Source organism: Megalobrama amblycephala, linkage group LG20 (genome assembly GCF_018812025.1).
Source record: "Megalobrama amblycephala isolate DHTTF-2021 linkage group LG20, ASM1881202v1, whole genome shotgun sequence".
NCBI classification, from domain to species: Eukaryota; Metazoa; Chordata; class Actinopteri; order Cypriniformes; family Xenocyprididae; genus Megalobrama; species Megalobrama amblycephala.
In genome coordinates this window covers 1224236-1246175 of record NC_063063.1, presented here as the reverse complement: position 1 = coordinate 1246175, position 21940 = coordinate 1224236, and the positions used below count along the sequence as shown (strand labels likewise).

The following is a 21940-nucleotide window of genomic DNA, read 5'->3' as shown; positions in this document are numbered from 1 at the left end:
ACTAGTTAATTTATAGCATCAAATAAACATGAATGAACATCAGAAGGAATGTTGTTTCAAACGCGGAAAGACGTCAATACACACCATTTTTCAAGTTCAAGTCAACCGAGGTTAAAGGATTAGTCCACTTTTAAATAAAATTTCCTGATAATTTACTCACCCCCATGTCATCCAGGATGTTCATGTCTTTCTTTCTTCAGTCGAAAAGAAATGAAGGTTTTTGATGAAAACATTCCAGGATTATTCTCCTTATAGTGGACTTCAATGAGGCCCAAACGGTTGAAGGTCAAAATTACAGTTTCAGTGCAGCTTCAAAGGGCTTTAAACGATACCAGACGAGGAATAAGAGTCTTATCTAGAGAAACCATGGGACATTTTCGAAAAAAATACAACTGCATATGCTTTATAAACATAAATTATCGCCTTGCACATGCATCCGCTTTCCGCATTCTTCAAAAAGCTTACGCTGTATGTCCTACGCCTTCCCTATTCTACTTACGGAACGAACGCAGTGCCAGTTTTGTTTTTTTTCCATAAGCTTTTTGAAGAATGCGGAAAGCGGAAGCATGTGCAAGGCGATAATTTATGTTTATAAAGCATATGCATGTATTTTTTTTCGAAAATGTCCGATGGTTTCTCTAGATAAGACTCTTATTCCTCGTCTGGGATCATGTAGAGCTCTTTGAAGCTGCACTGAAACTAATTTTGACCTTGAAGTCCAGTGAAGTCCACAATATGGAGAATAATCCTGGAGTGTTTTCATCAAAAACCTTAATTTGTTTTTGACTGACGAAAGAAAGACATAAACATCTTGGATGACATGGGGGTGAGTAAATTATCAGGAAAAGATTATTTTTTAATCTTCTAACTCCTTACTGCTTTGTCGGACAAAATGGCGGATTCGGCGTTATGATTGGTTAGATCGCTTGTCAATCAAACTCCCGTGAAGGGTCAATTCGCATTTGTTTGTTTTTTTGCGAACTTTGGAAAGATTTGCTTCATGTTTGAAACCCAGCTGACTAAATGGCGGCTGTAGTAGCCTAAGTGCGAATTTCATTCATAGCTACTACACACAATTTCATATATTTTTTAACTTAAGAGTTTCAAACCAAATGTAGTGTAATGCGATTTCGGACGCAGAACATATTTTTGTTAGCTGAGAAAACGTCCGTGAAACATGCTTTGTAAGAAAATATCATGTTAATTCCAATAATTGATTATATTTAGTTATTCTGGCCTGTTACTTAAATTGTGCACGCAAGGAAATAATGGAGTGTCTTATGAATAATGCTGCAGAGACAAAAGCAAACATTCAGTTCAGTTTCAGCTCTAAAGAGACGTAGGATCCATGCTGATTTACATATTTGACGGGAATGATCTGACTGGCCACCGTGAGCTCGCTGCGTTCATTGTGTCAGGCTGACATCACATGAGAACTGAAGCGCAGTGTGCAGAACTGACTGAGGAGCACGCAGCGCACTGGAGGACTCCACATGACGAACCAGGTTTGAGGGTCGGACGGGACTCACAGCAGCTGGATTTGTGTTCGAATCATGGGCATGGACCGGCGGCGGAGAGCCTCGCTCGCGCTCACCTTGAACTTGCTCGCGCTGATCCTCGCCATATGCGCTCTGACCACCAGCTACTGGTGCGAGGGCAACCGGAAAGTTGTCAAGCCCTTCTGTACCGGACCGGCGACCGTGAAACAGACGCACTGCATTCGGTACAACAGCTCGAACATCAACGACAGTCGGCTGGTTCAGTATATCTGGGAGACCGGCGAGGATAAGTTTGTTCTGAGGAAGTTCCACACCGGCATCTGGTTCTCCTGTGAGCAGAACGTCGACCTTGTCGGTAAGGATGCGGCTTTCATTCCCATCAGAAATCCCTCTTATTAACGCGTTTGAAGCGCGGAAACCTTGTTTTAAGCCTGATTTTAACATCTTTGTTTTCCTTCACTCTAAAAAATGTTGGGTTGAAAATAGACAAACCCAACAATTGGGTTGTTTTAACTCAGCGGCTGGGTTAAATGTTTGAGTTTGAGTATGAGAACCCAAAATATGTTGGAAATTAACATTTATTAATATCTTTAATAAATGAACATAAGTTTAATGAATAATAATTAAACAAACATCTATTAAATTGCTAATAAATGTTCACCTTTTCATTGTTGTTGTCTCTAGTAGTGTCTGATTTTTAATTTTCAACATATTTTGGGTTTATTTTAAGCCAGACATATAGTAATTTTTAAGCATTAGTTGAGTTAAATTAAACTACCCAGCACATTGGGCAAACATTTAACCCAACTGCTGGGTTAAAACAACCCAATCGATGGGTTTGTCCATTTTCATCCCAACTTGTGTTGTTTTTAACCCAGCATTCTTTTTCTTATGTTGTGATGAACTATTTGGCAGGTGATCTTTGTTTTTTTGGGTGGGTTTTGTTTGGCTGTTTCATAGTTCTGTCTATCACAGTTACTGGACCCACTGACCTATTTCTGCGCACATTACTCATTCAGTCAAATACAGCTCCTTGCCTTTGGGAACAGAAATTTTGTGTTTGAATAGTGCGTATTTCTTTTATAATATTTTTTCTTTAAATAGGCCATTTTTTCTTGTGATTTACCTTGTTTGAAATAAATAAATATATACATTTGGTATTTGTTTTATTATTTAAAAGGAGTTATTCTGATTATTAACTGCACGCTGCACAAGTGTCCGGCCACTTTATTAGGTACACCTTGCTAGTTGCAGGTCGGACCCCATTTTGCTTTCAGAACTGCCTTAATTCTTCATGTCACAGATTCATAAGCTGCTGGAAACTTTCCACAGAGATTCTAGTCCATATTGACATGAAAGCATCACTGAGTTGCATGTCCATGATATGAATCTCCCATTCCAGTACATCCAAAAGCGGCTCTATTGGATTGAGATCTGGTGACTGTGGAGTTTAGTGTACTCACTGTCATGATCAAGACACCAGTTTGAGATGATTTGAGCTTTGTGACATCAGATGATGGGCTTACTGTGGTCATAAAGGGATGGACATGGTCAGCAACAATACTCAGGCTGTGGCGTTTAATTGATGCTCTGTTGGTACTTAAGTGTGCCAAGAAAATCTCCTTCACTCCATTACACCAGCAGCAGCCTGAACCACTGATACAAGGCAGGATGGTCCATGCTTTCATGTCATTTACACCAAATTCTGACCCTACCATCCTAATGTCACAGCCGAAATCTAGACCCACGTTTTTCCAACCGTCTATTGTCCAGTTTTGGTGGGCGTGTGTGAATTGTAGCCTCAGCTGACAGGAGCGTCGCCGGTGTGTCTTCTGCTGCTGGAGCTCATCTGCTTCAAGGATGGACGTGTTGTGCGTTCAGAGATGCTTTTCTGCAGACCTCGTTATTTGTGTTACTGTTGCTTTTTTGTCAGCTGAACCAGTCTGGTCATTCTCCTCTGACCTCTGACATCAACAAGGCATTTTTCGCTCACTAAATATTTTCTCCTTTTTTTTGGACCATTCTCTTTGTTTCTTTCTTTCTTTCTTTGAACAACCATGACACGTTCAAAGTCACTAAAATCACCTTTCTTCCTCATTCTGATGCTGAGTTTGAACTTCAGCAGACCGTCTTGATCATCTCTACATGCCTAAATGCACTGAGTTGCTGCCATGTGATTGGCTGATTAGATATTTGTGTTAATGAGCAGGTGAACGGGTGTATCTAATAAAGTGTCCGGTCAGTGTATATTGTACAGTTCATAAATGTGTCATTTAAATTATATAATATTATACTCTAAAAAATGCTGGGTGAAACAACCAGCGATTAAAACAACCCAGAGGTTGGGTTAAATGTTTGACCAATGTGCTGGGCAGTTTTATTTAACTCAACTATTGTTTAAAAATGACTGTATGTCTGGATTAAAATCAAAGTCCCTTTAAGACAAGTCATTTCACTCGGCGACCATCTTTGAAATGCCTCTCGGGCATCCTGGGCATCATGCAGCTCCTATAACTTTGCTGTTTGCCAAGCTTTCAATCAAATTTCATATTTGTAATCACCAATGAAATCTGACAACTGTCATATAATTTTTTTTCCAAACGCTCAAATCATGTCAAAAAACAAAAAAAAACTATTTTGGACCAAGCTAATGCGCATGCATGTGCGTCTCTTTGGAGGTGCGCGTCTGACTGTTTCTATAGAAACCTGTGATTCTAACGGCCGCTGCAGTGACGCGATGACTTTACCAGTCGGCGATTGGCTCTTATTTAGAAGGTGGGACTTATTCCGCCATATTGCGCGTTTCACTTTCTCCCATTCAAAACAATACGAGTGACACATCTTGTGTTATTCTATAGTCTTTGTTAAAATGAACCCAAAATATTTTGGAAATTAAAAATCAGAGACATAATTACTAGAGGAAACAATATTAATCAAAAGGTGAACATGTATTAATAAGCAATTTTATACATGTTTACTGTTTAATTATTATTCATTAAATAATATTCATTAATAAATGTTAATTTCCAACATACTTTGGGTTAAAACAACCCAATCACTGGGTTAAAACTACTGGATCGCTGGATTAAAACAGCCCAATCGCTGGGTTAAAACAACCTAATTACAACAACCCAATCGCTGGGTTAAAACAACCCAATCGCTGGGTTAAAACAACCCAATTACTGGGTTAAAACCACCCAATTGCTGGGTTAAAACAATCCAATCGCTGGGTTAAAACAACCCAATCGCTAGGTTAAAACAACCCAATTACTGGGTTAAAACCACCCAATCGCTGGGTTAAAACAATCCAATCGCTGGGTTAAAACAACCCAATCGCTAGGTTAAAACAACCCAATTACTGGGTTAAAACCACCCAATTGCTGGGTTAAAACAATCCAATCACTGGGTTAAAACAACCCAATCGCTAGGTTAAAACAACCCAATTACTGGGTTAAAACCACCCAATCGCTGGGTTAAAACAATCCAATCGCTGGGTTAAAACAACCCAGTCGCTGGATTAAAACAACCCAATTACTGGGTTAAAACAATCCAATTGCTGGGTTAAAACAATCCAATCGCTGGGTTAAAACAACCCAATCGTGGGTTAAAACAATCCAGTCGTTGGGTTAAAACAATCCAATTGTTTGGTTAAAACAACCCAATCGCTGGTTTAAATCAACTCATTCGCTGGGTTAAATCAACTCATTCGCTGGATTAAAACAACCCAATCGCTGGGTTAAACAACCCAATTGCTGGGTCAAATCAACTTGTTTGCTGGATTAAAACAACCCAATCGCTGGGTTAAATCAACTCATTCGCTGGATTAAAACAACCCAATCGCTGGGTTAACTCATTTGCTGGATTAAAACAACCAAATCGCTGGGTTAAATCAACTCATTTGCTGGATTAAAACAACCCAATCGCTGGGTTAAACAACCCAATTGCTGGGTCAAATCAACTTGTTTGCTGGATTAAAACAACCCAATTGCTGGGTTAAATCAACTCATTCGCTGGATTAAAACAACCCAATCGTTGGGTTAAACAACCCAATTGCTGGGTCAAATCAACTTGTTTGCTGGATTAAAACAACCCAATCACTCGATTAAAACAACCCATTCGCTGGGTTAAATCAACTCATTCACTGGATTAAAACAACCCAATCGCTGGGTTAAACAACCCAATTGCTGGGTCAAATCAACTTGTTTGCTGGATTAAAACAACCCAATCACTGGATTAAAACAACCCATTCGCTGGGTTAAATCAACTCATTTGCTGGATTAAAACAACCCAATCGCTGGGTTAAAACAATCCAATTGCTGGTTAAAACAACCCAATCGCTGGTTTAGAACAATCCAGTCGCTGGTTTAAAACAATCCAATCGCTGGGTTAAAACAACCCAATTACTGGGTTAAAACAACCCATTCGCTGGGTTAAATCAACTCATTCGCTGGAATAAAACAACCCAATCGCTGGGTTAAACAGCCCAATTACTGGGTCAAATCAACTTGTTTGCTGGATTAAAACAACCCAATAACTAGGTTATATCAACCCAATTGTTAGGTTAAAACAACCCATTCGCTGGGTTTGTCCATTTTCAACCCAATTTGGGTTGATTTTAACCCAGCATTTTTCAGAGTGTGATATCAAACTGCTTAATCTATTAAAATATTTTTGTTACTGTGAAATGTGATGCTAACACAATGGAAGACCATGCGATGAGTCTTAAGCAACGGATAATAACATACGGTGTTAATGACACAAACACAAAACATCAGGTAAAACACGTGAGAGTAAAATGCACATATTACATAAAACAAGTATTAAAATCAGCATGAAATGGAAGTTGTTCTAGACTTTTCTTCCCTATTATGATGTATATCAGAGTGAAACTGTTATATAATAATGTCACTTACATCTAACCAGCAGGTTTTTACAGTAACATTTACATTCTCTCTTAAAAAAAAAAGACAAACTTTTTTTTACAGCATCAATATGAATAAAAGGAAAATGAATCAAAAGTTTCAGTTTTGATCTCTCACAGTCCATTAATCTCACACCAGTGTATTCAAACTCTTTTTCCTCTTGCAGGTGAGAAATGCAGAAGCTTCATAAACGTCGCTCCTCCCCATGAGAGAGGTACGTTCTGTCATTCTTAATTATGAACTGTGGGGAATTCAGATTCTGCATGATGTATTAAACAGGGTGTCGTTTGGGTCATTGATGAAAGCCGTTCTCCTGCTGTCGGCTCGTGTCTGGAGGTCCAGTCAGTTTTAATCAAGCCTGTACACCCGCCTCATTCTCATTCATGTGGATATATGACCATGCCAATACGGTTTCACTCGCTCAGCAGGCAGTGCCAGCATCTTTAGCACAATTGTTTCTGAGGATAATTGATAGATACATGATCCAGGCAAAAGATCCATCAGCTATAATGATAATTAATCATGACAATAAGAGCCCGACTTCAGCTCAGTTCAACATTCTGCTCTGAACGCAGAGATAAAGTCTAAATCAGGAGTGAGAAATAATCACCTTTAGGTTTTATATCCCTGGAAATGAAACGCATGTAGTATCCATATAATCATATTCTTGTGGATTATAGTGTCAGTGTTATTGATGAAATTATGATTACTCTGTGTTTAGCTGTGGGGGAAACATGTACAGTCGGTTGATATATGGGTCAATGACAAATAGGAGTGTCCATGATAAAAGAAAAGAAAAATATAATTTAAACGTGTGCCAAGTCCTTATAAAGAATATGCTGTCTAAAAAACATTGGGTTAAAAACAACTCAGTTTGGGTTATTTTCAACCCAAGAGCTGGGTAATATACTGTAGGACAGAACACATGTTGGGTTAAAGTTTATTTAACCCAGCATAATAGGTTTATTCATTTTTACTATAATACTGGCTTATTTTTTTTCCCTTTACTTCATACATGAATTAATGTTTACTGATTAACTTAAATCCTCTAAACTTTTTTTAAATACTCCACACAACACTGGTTTGCATGATAATTCCTTTATTTTTTACTTTATAATTTATACTTTATAATAATTTTACTTTATATTATCATATATTATATTATAGCATATTTTATATCATTTTTAATACATATTTCCTACATTGAAGCTTGTTTAACTAATATTAGAAGTAAAACTGAAACATTTAGAAGTAATTCAAGTGTAATGGACCAGTCTCTGTTTCCACTGTAACGGCGCTGGATCTCGTGCCGGAAATGACTCGCATTCGGCGGGGGAACTGATAACTTCTGACCGCCGCCCGCGTTTCACTCATAGCCGAAAAATGCTGTGACTGACTCCATAACCTGAACCAGGATATGGGTAAAACAAAACTACCCAAACGCTGGGTTGTTACATCCGACCCAGGAGCTGGGTAACACGAAAACTACCCAAATGCTGGGTTGTTACGTCCGACCCAGGATCTGGGTAACACGAAAACTACCCAAATGCTGGGTTGTTACGTCCGACCCAGGATCTGGGTAACATGAAAACTACCCAAACGCCGGGTTGTTACATCCGACCCAGGATCTGGGTAACATAAAAACTACCCAAACGCCGGGTTGTTACATCCGACCCAGGATCTGGGTAACATAAAAACTACCCAAACGCCGGGTTGTTACGTCCGACCCAGGAGCTGGGTAACACGAAAACTACCCAAATGCTGGGTTGTTACGTCCGAACCAGGATCTGGGTAACACGAAAACTACCCAAACGCTGGGTTGTTACGTCCGACCCAGGATCTGGGTAACACGAAAACTACCCAAACGCTGGGTTGTTACGTCCGACCCAGGAGCTGGGTGACACAAAAACTACCCAAACGCTGGGTTGTTACGTCCGACCCAGGAGCTGGGTGACACGAAAACTACCCAAACGCCGGGTTGTTACGTCCGAACCAGGATCTGGGTAACACGAAAACTACCCAAACGCCGGGTTGTTACGTCCGAACCAGGATCTGGGTAACACGAAAACTACCCAAACGCCGGGTTGTTACGTCCGACCCAGGAGCTGGGTAACACGAAAACTACCCAAACGCTGGGTTGTTACGTCCGACCCAGGAGCTGGGTGACACAAAAACTACCCAAACGCTGGGTTGTTACGTCCGACCCAGGATCTGGGTAACACAAAAAAGACCCAAATGCTGGGTTGTTACATGACCCAGGTGGGTACACAAAAACTACCCAAACGCTGGGTTGTTACGTCCGACCCAGGAGCTGGGTGACACAAAAACTACCCAAACGCCGGGTTGTTACGTCCGACCCAGGAGCTGGGTGACACAAAAACTACCCAAACGCTGGGTTGTTACGTCCGACCCAGGAGCTGGGTGACACAAAAACTACCCAAACGCTGGGTTGTTACGTCCGACCCAGGAGCTGGGTGACACAAAAACTACCCAAACGCTGGGTTGTTACGTCCGACCCAGGAGCTGGGTGACACAAAAACTACCCAAACGCTGGGTTGTTACGTCCGACCCAGGATCTGGGTGACACAAAAACTACCCAAACGCTGGGTTGTTACGTCCGACCCAGGAGCTGCGTGACACAAAAACTACCCAAACGCTGGGTTGTTACGTCCGACCCAGGATCTGGGTGACACAAAAACTACCCAAACGCTGGGTTGTTACGTCCGACCCAGGATCTGGGTGACACAAAAACTACCCAAACGCTGGGTTGTTACGTCCGACCCAGGAGCTGGGTGACACAAAAACTACCCAAACGCTGGGCTGTTACGTCCGACCCAGGAGCTGCGTGACACAAAAACTACCCAAACGCCGGGTTGTTACGTCCGACCCAGGAGCTGGGTGACACAAAAACTACCCAAACGCTGGGTTGTTACGTCCGACCCAGGAGCTGCGTGACACAAAAACTACCCAAACGCTGGGTTGTTACGTCCGACCCAGGAGCTGGGTGACACAAAAACTACCCAAACGCTGGGTTGTTACGTCCGACCCAGGAGCTGGGTAACACGAAAACTACCCAAATGCTGGGTTGTTACGTCCGACCCAGGATCTGGTTAAGACAAAAAAGACCAAAACACTGGGAAAATAACCCAAAATAATTGCCCCAAAAGGCTCAACCCAGAACTTGGGTAGAAAAAATAACCCACATGATTTTTTTAGAATATGGTTTCATGTGATTTTATAAAACTTGCCATCTTCCATCTCTATGATGTTATGATGGGGGGTTTTTTCTGCATGTTGGAAGCAGTTATATATATTATATACAAATCTGAAACTGTTTTCAACATTGATAATAATCATAAATGTTTCTTGAGCATCAAATCATCATATTAGAATGATTTCTGAAGGATCATGTGACACTGAAGACTGGAGTAATGATGCTGAAAATTCAGCTTTGATCACAGGAATAAATTACACTTTACTATATATTCACATAGAAAATTATTTACATTGTAAAAATATCTCACTGTTTTTACTGTATTAAATCAAATAAATGAAGCCCCGGTGAGCATAAATAACAAGTATTTCTTTATATTCAGTAATCTGTATTTCTGTCCCTCAGCCTTGTTTTCATTTGTACTTTGTCTGAAACTAGGTAACTGGACACAGATGACAAATTTCATACTTTTGTGTGAATATTTTTGCCATCATCATCATCATCATCCCACCTAAAGTGCATGTAGCATCATGAACATTTCAGGAGAACTCTATGAAATATGTAGATGTATCTGCATGCTTTCAAAACGGAATCCTGCTTTTAAATCTCCGTGTCAAGTTTCCTCATATATAAATATTTCATACGCTCCCCATAAATGAGCCCCAGCGGTTCTGTCAGTCTCCATGAGCGTCTGCAGCGCCGCCTCATCTTAATCAGCGACTCGATCCGCTTCCTAGAGCTCATCCTGATAAAACCAGAGTCTTCCATCCATAATTCCCTCCGGGGCCGTCAGCGACTCCCTCTCTCTCTCTCTCCAATCCTCACAGGTGTCTTGTGGCTCTGCATCGTGGCCGAGTGTCTCTACATCTTACTGCTGGCCACCGGAGGGATCCTCATGTCCATAGAGGTCTGCCATTTCGGAAACGTCATCGATGGACTCAAACTGAATGCCTTTGCAGCCATATTCACAGTCTTGTCAGGTAACTTGTTGATGTTCTGTTGTATATGATCAGCATGTGATATCCTCGGCTCTGCCCTTCAAAGGTCACCTGACTCATTGTGATTAAATCCCACATTCAAGGCATATTGTGTCCAATTTAAAAAACAGGTCAAGCAAATAGCCCGCCTCCATACTAGCTATCTAAAAACATTCACTGGCTGCATTTCCATCCAAAGTTGTGAATTTCACTTGGAATTTGGCATCAAATATTTGCTAATAAAGCAGCGTTTCCGTCCCAAGTGTTCAAGAGAACAAATTCATCACTTCCTTCGAAATTGGCGCAGAATATCAGTAATAAAAATGTTCGTTTCTTCAATCAGGCTCTTTTTCCATCCATCATAAATGAGTTGGTCTCAGAGCGTCAGATGAAACACAATAAACGCTGTCATGTTCTCTTGGTGTTTGGGAACACAATCCTGTGAGACGCTTCTGGAGGAATTAAACCAAATCATTCTGATGACAGACTTTGACTCAGATGTTTCAGAACCACCAAACCAACATTTGAGATGCTGCGATGCGATTGGTCCACTGGTTAGTGCAGTTATCCAATCACAGCCTCTGCTGAGTGTTTTGTTTTGCATCAAGGGATTTATTTTTTCCTGTTTATTTTTTCCTTTGTAGTTTATATGCTCGTTTTCTTACTGGACAAGGAAATTATCTGCCTCATATGTTTTTATGTGCATTTTTAGAGTTTATACGCTCATTGCTGTTTATGTCCAGCATTTGTTTTGTGCATTATCCCAAAATGGATGGAAACAACTAAAGAGATGCAATTATTGGTAGATTTACCCTTTGCTTGTCTTTTGTGGCCAATGCCTTTGCATTTGTGTGTTATCTCAGAGCCCTGACTATTCCCTGGATACATACAAAAACATCCGGCTCAAAATCCCATATAAGCCTCACAGTATTGGGAAGCTCTTGAATGTCATCCAGGCTATTTTTGACAGTTTCACAATTTAAGGGCTTATGGTGACATATGTATCGAAATTTAATCTGCTTAAATCCTGCTCTACTTATATAGCCTATATATAATGTATATATTTCAGCGTAGCAATACTATACATGTACATTGTATTGAGTGGGAGTTGCACAGCCAGAATCCTACCTTTATGTTATTATTATTATTAATATTACAGAATCTTAATATAATATAAAATAATATAATATAAAAAGATGACATATAATAATTATATTATATTATATTATATTATATATATTATATATATATATATTATATTATATTATATTATATTATATTATATTATATTATATTATATTATATTATTATGAAGAATCTATATGAATAGTCAAACTGGTAATATATCACCTTTTAAATATTATTAATACTAATATTATTATTAATACTACTACTAATAATAATAATAATAATAAAAATAATAAAGGTAAGACATTATAATTTTGACATATTATATTATATTATATTATATTATATTATATTATATTATATTATATTATATTATATTATATTATATTATATTATGAAGAATTTATAAGATATTATTATTATAGATCTAAAGGTAAGATATTATAATTTTGACTATTATATTATATTATATTATATTATATTATATTATATTATATTATATTATATTATATTATATTATATTATATTATATTATATTATGAAGAATTTATAAGATATTATTATTATAGATCTAAAGGTAATATATTATAATTTTGACATATTATATTATATTATATTATATTATATCACATTATATTCTATTATATTCTATTATATATATTATTATATTATATTATATTATATTATATTATATTATATTATATTATATTATATTATGAAGAATCTATATGAATAGTCAAACTGGTAATATATCACCTATTAATACTAATATTATTATTAATACTACTACTAATAATAATAATAATAAAAATGATAAAGGTAAGACATTATAATTTTGACATATTATATTATATTATATTAATATTATATTATATTATATTATATTATATTATATTATATTATATTATATTATATTATATTATATATATTATATATATTATGAAGAATTTATAAGATATTATTATTATAGATCTAGAGGTAAGATATTATAATTTTGACATATTATATTATATTATATTATATTATATTATATTATATTATATTATATTATATTACATTATATTATATTATATTATATTATATTATATTATATTATATTATGAAGAATCTATATGAATAGTCAAACTGGTAATATATCACCTTTTAAATATTATTAATACTACTACTAATAATAATAATAATAAAAATGATAAAGGTAAGACATTATAATTTTGACATATTATATTATATTACATTATATTATATTATATTATATTATATTATATTATATTATATTATATTATATTATATTATATTATATTATATTATATTATATTATATTATAAAGAATCTATATGATCAGTCAAACTGGTAATATCTCATCTTTAAATATTATTATTATTATTATTATTATTATTATTATTAATACTACCACTACTACTACTGCTGCTGCTACTACTAATAATAATATAAATAATAAAGGTAAGACATTTTAATTTAGACTATTATATTATATTATATTATATTATATAATGAAGAATCTATAAGATATTATTATTATTATAGATCTAAAGGTAATATATTATAATTTTGACATATTACATTATTATATTTTATATTATATTATGTAGTCAAAGTGATAATAATATCTTTGTAATATTATCTTACCTTTTGCACACTTGAGACTGACTCATGACATCATCACACATCTGTACTGAAACGAGGCTTTGATCCGTCAAACGCTCCATCAGCGAGTGAGTTTGCTCAGAGACCTTCTGTGCTCACGTTAGAGTTTTATTATTGCATAATGAGGGATGAACTTATGACTTACTGCCATGTCTTTGTTGAGCTTCGTGAGAGAATGGGTTCATGAAAGCCGTGCATCATGGGAAGGGAGCTAAACCTCAATTAGCTCCTGTCTTCATCTGACACAATCAGCAGACGAGAGCAGCGCTCGGCTGTATTCTGAACACACTCAGCAGCGTTCAGATGCATTCATGCATGATGTATATTGAAAAGTTTTGCATTTAATTAGCTTAGTCGCATAGCTAATTATGTTTTGTGAATCTAATAACCCATTGCCAAAACTCCAAAGTACTTTAATGCCCGATAAACATTTTGTATGTTCCTAAAGTTCACCCAAAAATGACCTGCATGACTTTCTTTCTCATGTAGAATATTTGATGTTCTCCAAAAAGGAGAAAAAGCACCATAAACGTACCATTAACAAGCAGTTTTATGGCAAGTAATATAGTTTAGTATGAGGGAAAAGACTGAAATTTAAATCAGCTCACTGGTTTTCAAGTGCCTCGTACCCAAATGCAATGTGGCAGGATTGAATATCCAGAAGGGCAAATAATGTCTCTTCAATTCTCTTGAGAATCTATTTAGTGTTATAAATTCATCCTGAAGGAATCAGTCACATACTCTGCTCTATTTGTGCTGAAATATGAAGGGTTGTTGTGGTGAACGTGGGCTGCACTGTCCTGGGATTTTGCTGATTCATGAAATAATGCAGTTAACAAGTGAATTACTATTATCATTCACATTCACTGTGCGTGTGTGTGTGTGTTTATGATGATGTCTGCATGCAGGCGGCTCACGGTAGTTGTCATGGAGACATAAGGGTTATCGGTCAGATGCTCTCAGACACGCGCATGACTGGATTTAGTCGGACATGATACTATAAGAGCCACAAATTGAGTCTCTGTGATCCCTTTTTTTCCCCACTGGATTCTCTGATTCACCTTTATTCAGTGTGTTTGCAGCAGCTCAGTATGCACACTTAGTAGGCTGTAAATAATGTGAGGTTTACCTCTGTCCTTGCTGTTTTTGGAGAGGTGACTTTGATTGTCCTGACATTTTGGCGGTGTGGATTATGTCCAGTTTGCCATCTGGTCAGAGCGTTTAGACTGCTTTGACTCCATTAAGCAGGATCCTGACCTGTGAAACTGCTTCACATTCATTCGGAAATATTCCGGACTGTGTCCTTTGATTGACATTGAGAGTAACATACTGTATGTTTCCAGCAGTCCCCATGGGGGAAATGGATTAATAAATATACTAAATGATGTTTTATTAAAAATGTAAAAATGCAGACAGTTTTCTGTGATGGTAGGGGAGAGAATAAACGATTTGTACAGTATAAAAACCATTATGCCTATGGAGAGTCCCCATGGTGTGTGTGTGTGTGTCAGCTTTAAACACACTCTTTAATGAACATGTTATTTCAGCTTTACACAACACTAGCAGGTGCAGAAACAGTTATGAAATTTGCTTAGACAATCCATTTTAGTAGAACTGGGTGAACCTTTTCATGATAATACCCCTATTTTTATCCTGACAGTTCCTCAAGATATATATGGAAGCTTGTTTCCGCCACTGAATAAAAAATAAAAAAGGTAATTTTGAGTTTATTGTCATGCAATAGGCTATACGCACGGTTACTTCCTGGTTGTTGTTAAGCCAGCTCGGGCGTTTCCGGTGAACTGTTCATTCTGTAGTCGCTGTACATCGACACAAAACCATCAATGGTTGACTTTTTAATGTTGTATTCATATTTTAATGCAGTTATCACATTTACCTAATTTGCCAATAAACCAGTTTTATTGATTGCGAATAAAGACGAAGCTATTGGGATCGTTTAAAAACGCTGTCTGTAATTAGACAAGCACATGCATTATTTTCTCCAGCACTTCAAATGTTATTTTTAATGTGATGAACACAAACATTACTTGTTCATCCTTCTGAGATTGTCCCCATTGTAAAACCGAACGTTTAAAAATGTAGGAAATTCAACATTTGATAGAAAACACTTATTTAAAAATAAAAAAGACAATAATTACCACTTTAACCAGCAGGTGGCGGCAAAGTAGCATTTATTTGTGCATTTCCTCTAATCGTTTTTCACTTCGTTTTTGACTAAATATTAAATGTTATAAAATGACTAGGTTTAAAAACACATTTTGTCAATGTGAAGTATGAAATACTCAGAAAATCTGATGAAAAGCAATAACTTTTCTTGAGCGCCGCTCTCTCTTTATAATCACAGCAGCTGTCAGTCAGAGCAGCTCAAGATCAATGATTTCAGCACACTTTATTCAATTAATCTAACTAAAGCACACAATAAATATTAAATTTTTGAAGCTTTTTTTTACATAAAAGTGTGAAAACTGATGGTCGAATTGAATTTAGCCAAGGAGGAACACTGAGGTACGTCTTTATTTATTTATTTTTTATGCCGTCTTACGTTTGAATAACTAAATTATTGCTATGCCTGACTATTTAAGTGACTATATTCTGATTATAAACTAAGTATTACACTACTGATGCTCAACACACCAGCACATGACTCTCACCGGAAGTTTTCCAGCTGGATTATATTATTGCGGAAGCTCTAAAGAACGCTCATATAGTCCATTATGAGAAAAAAAGTCAAAACTGCGAGATAAAAAGTTGCAATTACCTTGTTTTATTCAGTGGCAGAAACAAGCTTCCATATATATATTCTCTGTAAACAATATATCCATATATTATCTTAAACAATTTTGCTGCTCAAGTGAATCTTTTTTGTTTTAACAATGTATTATTGAAAAAAAAATACAGTAACACTTTACAATAAGGTTCATTAATGAACTGCACTTCTACAGCATTTATTAATCTTTGTTCATGTTAATTTCAACATTTACTAATACATTATTACTCTCTTAATAACATGAAAATAACTGTATTTTCATTAACTAACGTTAACGTAGATTAGTAAATACAGTAACAAATGTATTGCTCATGGTTAGTTCATGTTAGATTAACTAATGTTTAACTAATGAACCTTATTGTAAAGAGTTACCAAAAATACTGATATGATACAATTATAATTATTCTAATACTCTATTACATATTCTATTAAAATTTGTGATCATACACAGGATTTTGAAATTAATTATTTAACGAGACACTAGTTAATGTAGTCCATTGATATGAACTCATACAAACTACATTAAATAATGAATTACGAAATGCCCTTTAGATCAGTGTTGGATGTGAGTGTGTGTTATTATCACAGCTCAGCACTGACTCCTGCTGGTGAGAGAGGGAACAGTCTGTAACTGTGTTTGCTCTGCTCTCTCTCACAGGTCTTCTCGGTATGGTTGCACACATGATGTTCACAACAGCGTTCCAGCTGACCGTGAGTCTGGGTCCTGAGGACTGGAAACCACAGAACTGGGACTACAGCTGGTCTTATATGTGCGTTCACTCATGCTCTCTGATGTCTAGGTTTAGTAAGTGCAAGGATGAAATACATGCAATGTGCATGCAATAGTCTCAAAAACACGGCTTGAAATCACTGGTGTTTCTGACATCACAAACTACCTTGTAACCAATCACAACAATGTGTGGGCGGGCTTTAGCATATCATTAACTATGACCGATCTGAAGCAAGGGGGTCTCAAGCGAAGGTTATCCCAGAATATTTTTCAGTTGATATGAAGTGTAGATTTAGCAATATAGCAGGTGTATGATGTATATTACGATGTTATGATCTATATGCCTTTCTCTAAGGTGTTCAAAGTGTTTCTGAGGATAGAAACAGGAACGGGAACATTGTTTGTATAACATTAGCAACACATTATTATTGGCTGTTTGATAATGTACTAAAGCAAAAGGCTAATCATATTAATTACCGTTATGTGTCCGACGTTGTAAAGAGCGATACGTTGTGCAGCGTTTACCTCAGTAACTTGTGCGAGTGAGTGGAGGCGGGGCTATTTTAAGGCATTTCACAGGAAAAAATTTTAAATATGTATTATTGGTGATCAAAGATGAGTTTTAAGGGATAAAATTATTGACTACAGGGGGACTTTAAATAAGACAGATATAATATTAAACACTAAAATATTATATAATAAAAGTTAAGACTAATATAATAATACTTTAATAATAATAGTATAATAATATAATAATACTTACTCAATTTATATTTATATTGATTAACTTGACCAAATAAATCATAGATTCTTATTAACTATTTAAATTTCACATAAATAAAAATGTACTCAATACTTGGTTAATGGACATTAAGTTAAATAAGTCTAAATATAATATAATATAATATAATATATCTTTTTCAGAGAAACTTGTTTTGTGACTTCTTGACATATTTTGTGTCCAAACATTTAACATAAAATCTTTCCCTTTAACTCTTTAATATGAACTTTATTTATTGAATCATTTTACACATGGTAAATTGCAGCTTCAAGAAGAAAATTTTGACTTAGAAATAAAAAAATCGAGTTGAAATTCACATTGCAAGAACCGGCTTCCAAAGGTTCTCGTACATGTTCTAAGAACATCTTCTCATTAAGTTAACAAAACGTTACTTTTGAATCTTCTCTGAACATTCCGAAACAAGTAGCAACAAAAAACATTAGATGAAAACATTTCAGAAAAAATGTTCCACAAACAATGAATAATGTTTTTTTGTTTTAACGAACAAGATAACTTTGAACAAATGTTCTATTAATGTTACTGGAAGAACGTTTGTTCATAACTTTGAGAGAACCTTGCCAGAACGTTCCATGTTAGTGTCTGTATTACTTCCAAGATGCATGGGTATTTTTAATAATCCATCTTTGAAGATGCCTCGTTGTTTAATATCTTATTAAAATGCTGATCTGAATCCCTGTCGACGGTTTTTTCCGCAGCTTGGCTTGGAGCTCGTTCACCGCCTGCATGGCGTCGTCCGTCACCACCATAAACAGATACACAAAGACTATTCTGGAGTTCAAACACAAGCGAAAGAACATCGAGAAGAACCTGAAGATCAAGCAGAAGCTGCTGGACCTGGACTCTCCAGACCAGGTGTGGGACATGTACATCAGCTCCGTCCCCAGCACAGCCGAGGAGTTTCTGGACCTGTCCGCATCCGGACGCAAGCTCTCCTCCAGCTCCGTCTTCCTGGACCTCAATGATCTGCCGGCTCCAGCACAGGGAGAAGAGTACTGCTGAAGACCGGCTCGCATTCACACCACGGCTTTAAGCTTTGATTCGAGGCGTTTCAAGGTTTCATAACTGTGGCATAATGTTGCGTTTTTGTTGTGCTGTTGTTTGAAGGTGACGCTGTGAGTTTTAGTTTATTAATGTGCTGACAATGTGTGCGTAAAACATATTCTGGAACCGGAACTGGGATGAATGAACCTTTTTCCTCAATCTTAGAGAATATAATGTGACACAAGCCAATTTTGTTAATCTAAACACTGAAATCGCATTAGAAACATGCATTAACATTGCAAAAAAATTCTCAATATTTCTGTCTTGTTTTTCAGTACAAATATCAAAACATTCTTAAATCAAGGAGATGCATTTACTGGAGAAGCAAAATGACTGAAGATATTAAAGGTGAAATCAACTTTTCCTGCTTTTGATATATAAGAGGTCATCATACTGTAAGAATATCCTGTAAGTTTCAGAACTGAAAACGTCCTTGTTAGTCCAATAAAAGCTTTTATTGACACCAGACCCAGTGAATGACTGATCCTGGAATGTGTCTATAGATAGATGAAACTCCGCCTCCACAGAAGAAATCAACGCCTACTTAATTTGGGCCCCGCCCACTGGTGTGTTAGTGAGATGAGGAGGAGAGAAGAGCGATACAGGACTAAAATAACATTACCTTTCAAAGGATCCTAATGCAGGAATATGATTATTTATTTTCAACAATGTGAATGTCTCAGTTGAGCTTTATTTATTTGTATTCGGTTCATTTCACTGTGGATTCTTTGCTAAATCAATCGCATTTCAGCTTGACAGTAATGCAACAACATGTCAGTAACTGTGTTCATTCTAATGCCTGATCTGATATTAATGATTCATGAACAGTCAGATGATCTTTGTCTGTGTGTCAGTAAATCAATCCAGTGACTAAACGCTCAACTTCAACTTAATTCTCTTAGTAGGATGAAAATAATCTGTTATTTAAACTGTGATTAAATTATATATAGAAAACGATCAAAGAACGCTCCCTTTACAATCGCTGGAGCTGTCAATCAAACAGAGTTCTGGACTCGTGCCTAAACTCCCATTTTATTCGACAAATCTCTTAGTTACATCGAGTTTGCACTGTTAGTTATGATGAAAGCATTCGTCAGTGTGCAGAAATTGAGTTTCAATGACGAGATAACTGCTTTCATGTCTGTGATCGGCTACAATGTTCATCACTGCAACCTTGCATGCTGCGATCTAAATGTAATGCTATAATCAACACTTTTCACAATTAGTGAACCTTAAGAGCTGTAATTTCGAGAGAGTAATAGCTATTTCATATGCAAAGATATCAGCCAATCACAGCAGTGGGCGTTTACACTGAAGTCTCACAGAAGACACGCCCCTTAAAACTGAGTGTTCAAATCAGAGGCTAAAATCGGGGTAGCAAAAATGCCTTTTATTTCTAAATTATGACAATTTTTGATGTAAAAAGCAAACTAACATTATAAGTGCACCCCAGGAAACATTATAAAACAATAAAACAACACAGTTCATGACCACTTACTGAAAAATGTGTCAAAATAAAGTGAGTTTTGTTTTCCCTGTGAGTTTTTCTGACTCCACTGGTAGATATTTGTTCTCGTTTTAAACTCAAACACTTCATTTTGACACATTTTTCACACTTAATATCTTCAGTCATTTTGCTTCTCCAGTAAATGTATCTTGATTTAAGAATGTTTTGATATTTGCGCTGGAAAACGAGGCAAAAACTAAAAATAATTTTTTGCAGTATTTTCTGTATTTTCAGCCACATTGATTCAGTAGAAACGTGTTCTACATTTTGTGAAACTGTCTGCTGCTGTATTTGCCCTCTGTGCTGTATTAAGAAGTCATTACCGAATCGATCCTGAGGTTCTGTATCTTTTCTCCATGTCAGTTCTAATGAGACACAAATTACATTGCTGAGTGCCTTTGTTTGTGCTATTGATCCCTGTTCTTTAACCGTAGCATGCAAAAGTCCTGGAACAGTTTGATCATCAACATATCTATAATAATCTCAATACATATTAAATTATTTTTGTCTATTTTGTTAACTAATTTGCTTTTAATCAATCATTTTGCATTCAGTCAAATGCAAAGAACTGTAAGAATGTCACTGTGAAGAGAAAAAGTAGAATTCCAGCAAATGTTTGGGATAAAAGTACAAAGAACTGATTTTACCGTAGGAAAACATGATCCATGAGGTTACTTGAATCCTTCATCACCTCTTTAGGCTTTGTATATTTAATCTCATTTAAATCCATAAGAATAAATAATGTAACAATTGTCTTTGCACTGCCAAAATGAACTGTTTACATTTTATGTGCAATAATGAATGACATATACATGATTCATATAGTTTTTTACAGTAATGTAAAGCATAGACTGTACTGTGTTGTAGACTAATGGTGTTAATTGCATGTCAGATTGTAAGTTTAATTTGATATTTGGCAATTGCTGTATTTGTTTGGTTGGTTATTTTCACTTCATTGGTTTCCTTCGACTTTATGTTGATGAAATGTACAGTATATTAAGTTAAGTATTTTACTAAAGCGGCCAGGCATAGAGTAATAGCACTGAACAATGCATTATAATAAAAAGAACCTTTATAACCTGAAATGATCAGTTTATTTTCTGCATAGAAACACTTTGTTGTTTTTGCCAGAGGGTGGCGCTACAGACACGTTCTGTGGAGGAACTGAACCCACTGACAGAATAATGCACTGCTATATTTGGAGGAAAATGATTTCTTGGAAATCCAAAATCTAAATCACACTAATTGAAGCGCTTATTCAGCGGGTGATTTGATTAACTTAATCAAACTAAACAATGTATCAACAACTGTGGTTAATAAAACAAAATGCATTTGAATTATAATTAATATGACAACGTAATTTACTCCTTTTGTAAGCCATGGCTTGTCGGACATAGCAACAGTAACTAAGGGGGGCGGGTCTTTGCGAAGGGTCAATTAATGACAGAATTTTCATTTTTGGGTGAACTAACCCTTTAAATCAAAAGTGACAGTAAATACATTTATAATGTAACAAAAGATTCTGTTTCAAGTAAATTCTATTCTTCAAAGAATCCTGAAAAATAAAATGTATCACAGTTTCCACAAAAATATGAAGCTGTTTTCAGCACTGATAATAATCATAAATGTTTCTTGAGCATCAAATCATCATATTAGAATGATTTCTG

General features: G+C 36.2%; 1 protein-coding gene across 1 annotated transcript; it reads left to right on the top strand.

The window, feature by feature from the left end:
• Positions 1 to 1203: 1203 nt before the first annotated feature.
• On the top strand, positions 1204 to 19110 carry gsg1l2b (gsg1-like 2b). The gene is made up of 5 exons (XM_048170808.1): positions 1204 to 1854; positions 6588 to 6635; positions 10463 to 10615; positions 16852 to 16963; positions 18421 to 19110. The coding sequence occupies exons 1-5, from the start codon at positions 1554 to 1556 to the stop codon at positions 18722 to 18724; spliced, it is 918 nt and encodes a 305-aa protein (XP_048026765.1). The 5' UTR covers positions 1204 to 1553; the 3' UTR covers positions 18725 to 19110.
• Positions 19111 to 21940: the final 2830 nt, after the last annotated feature.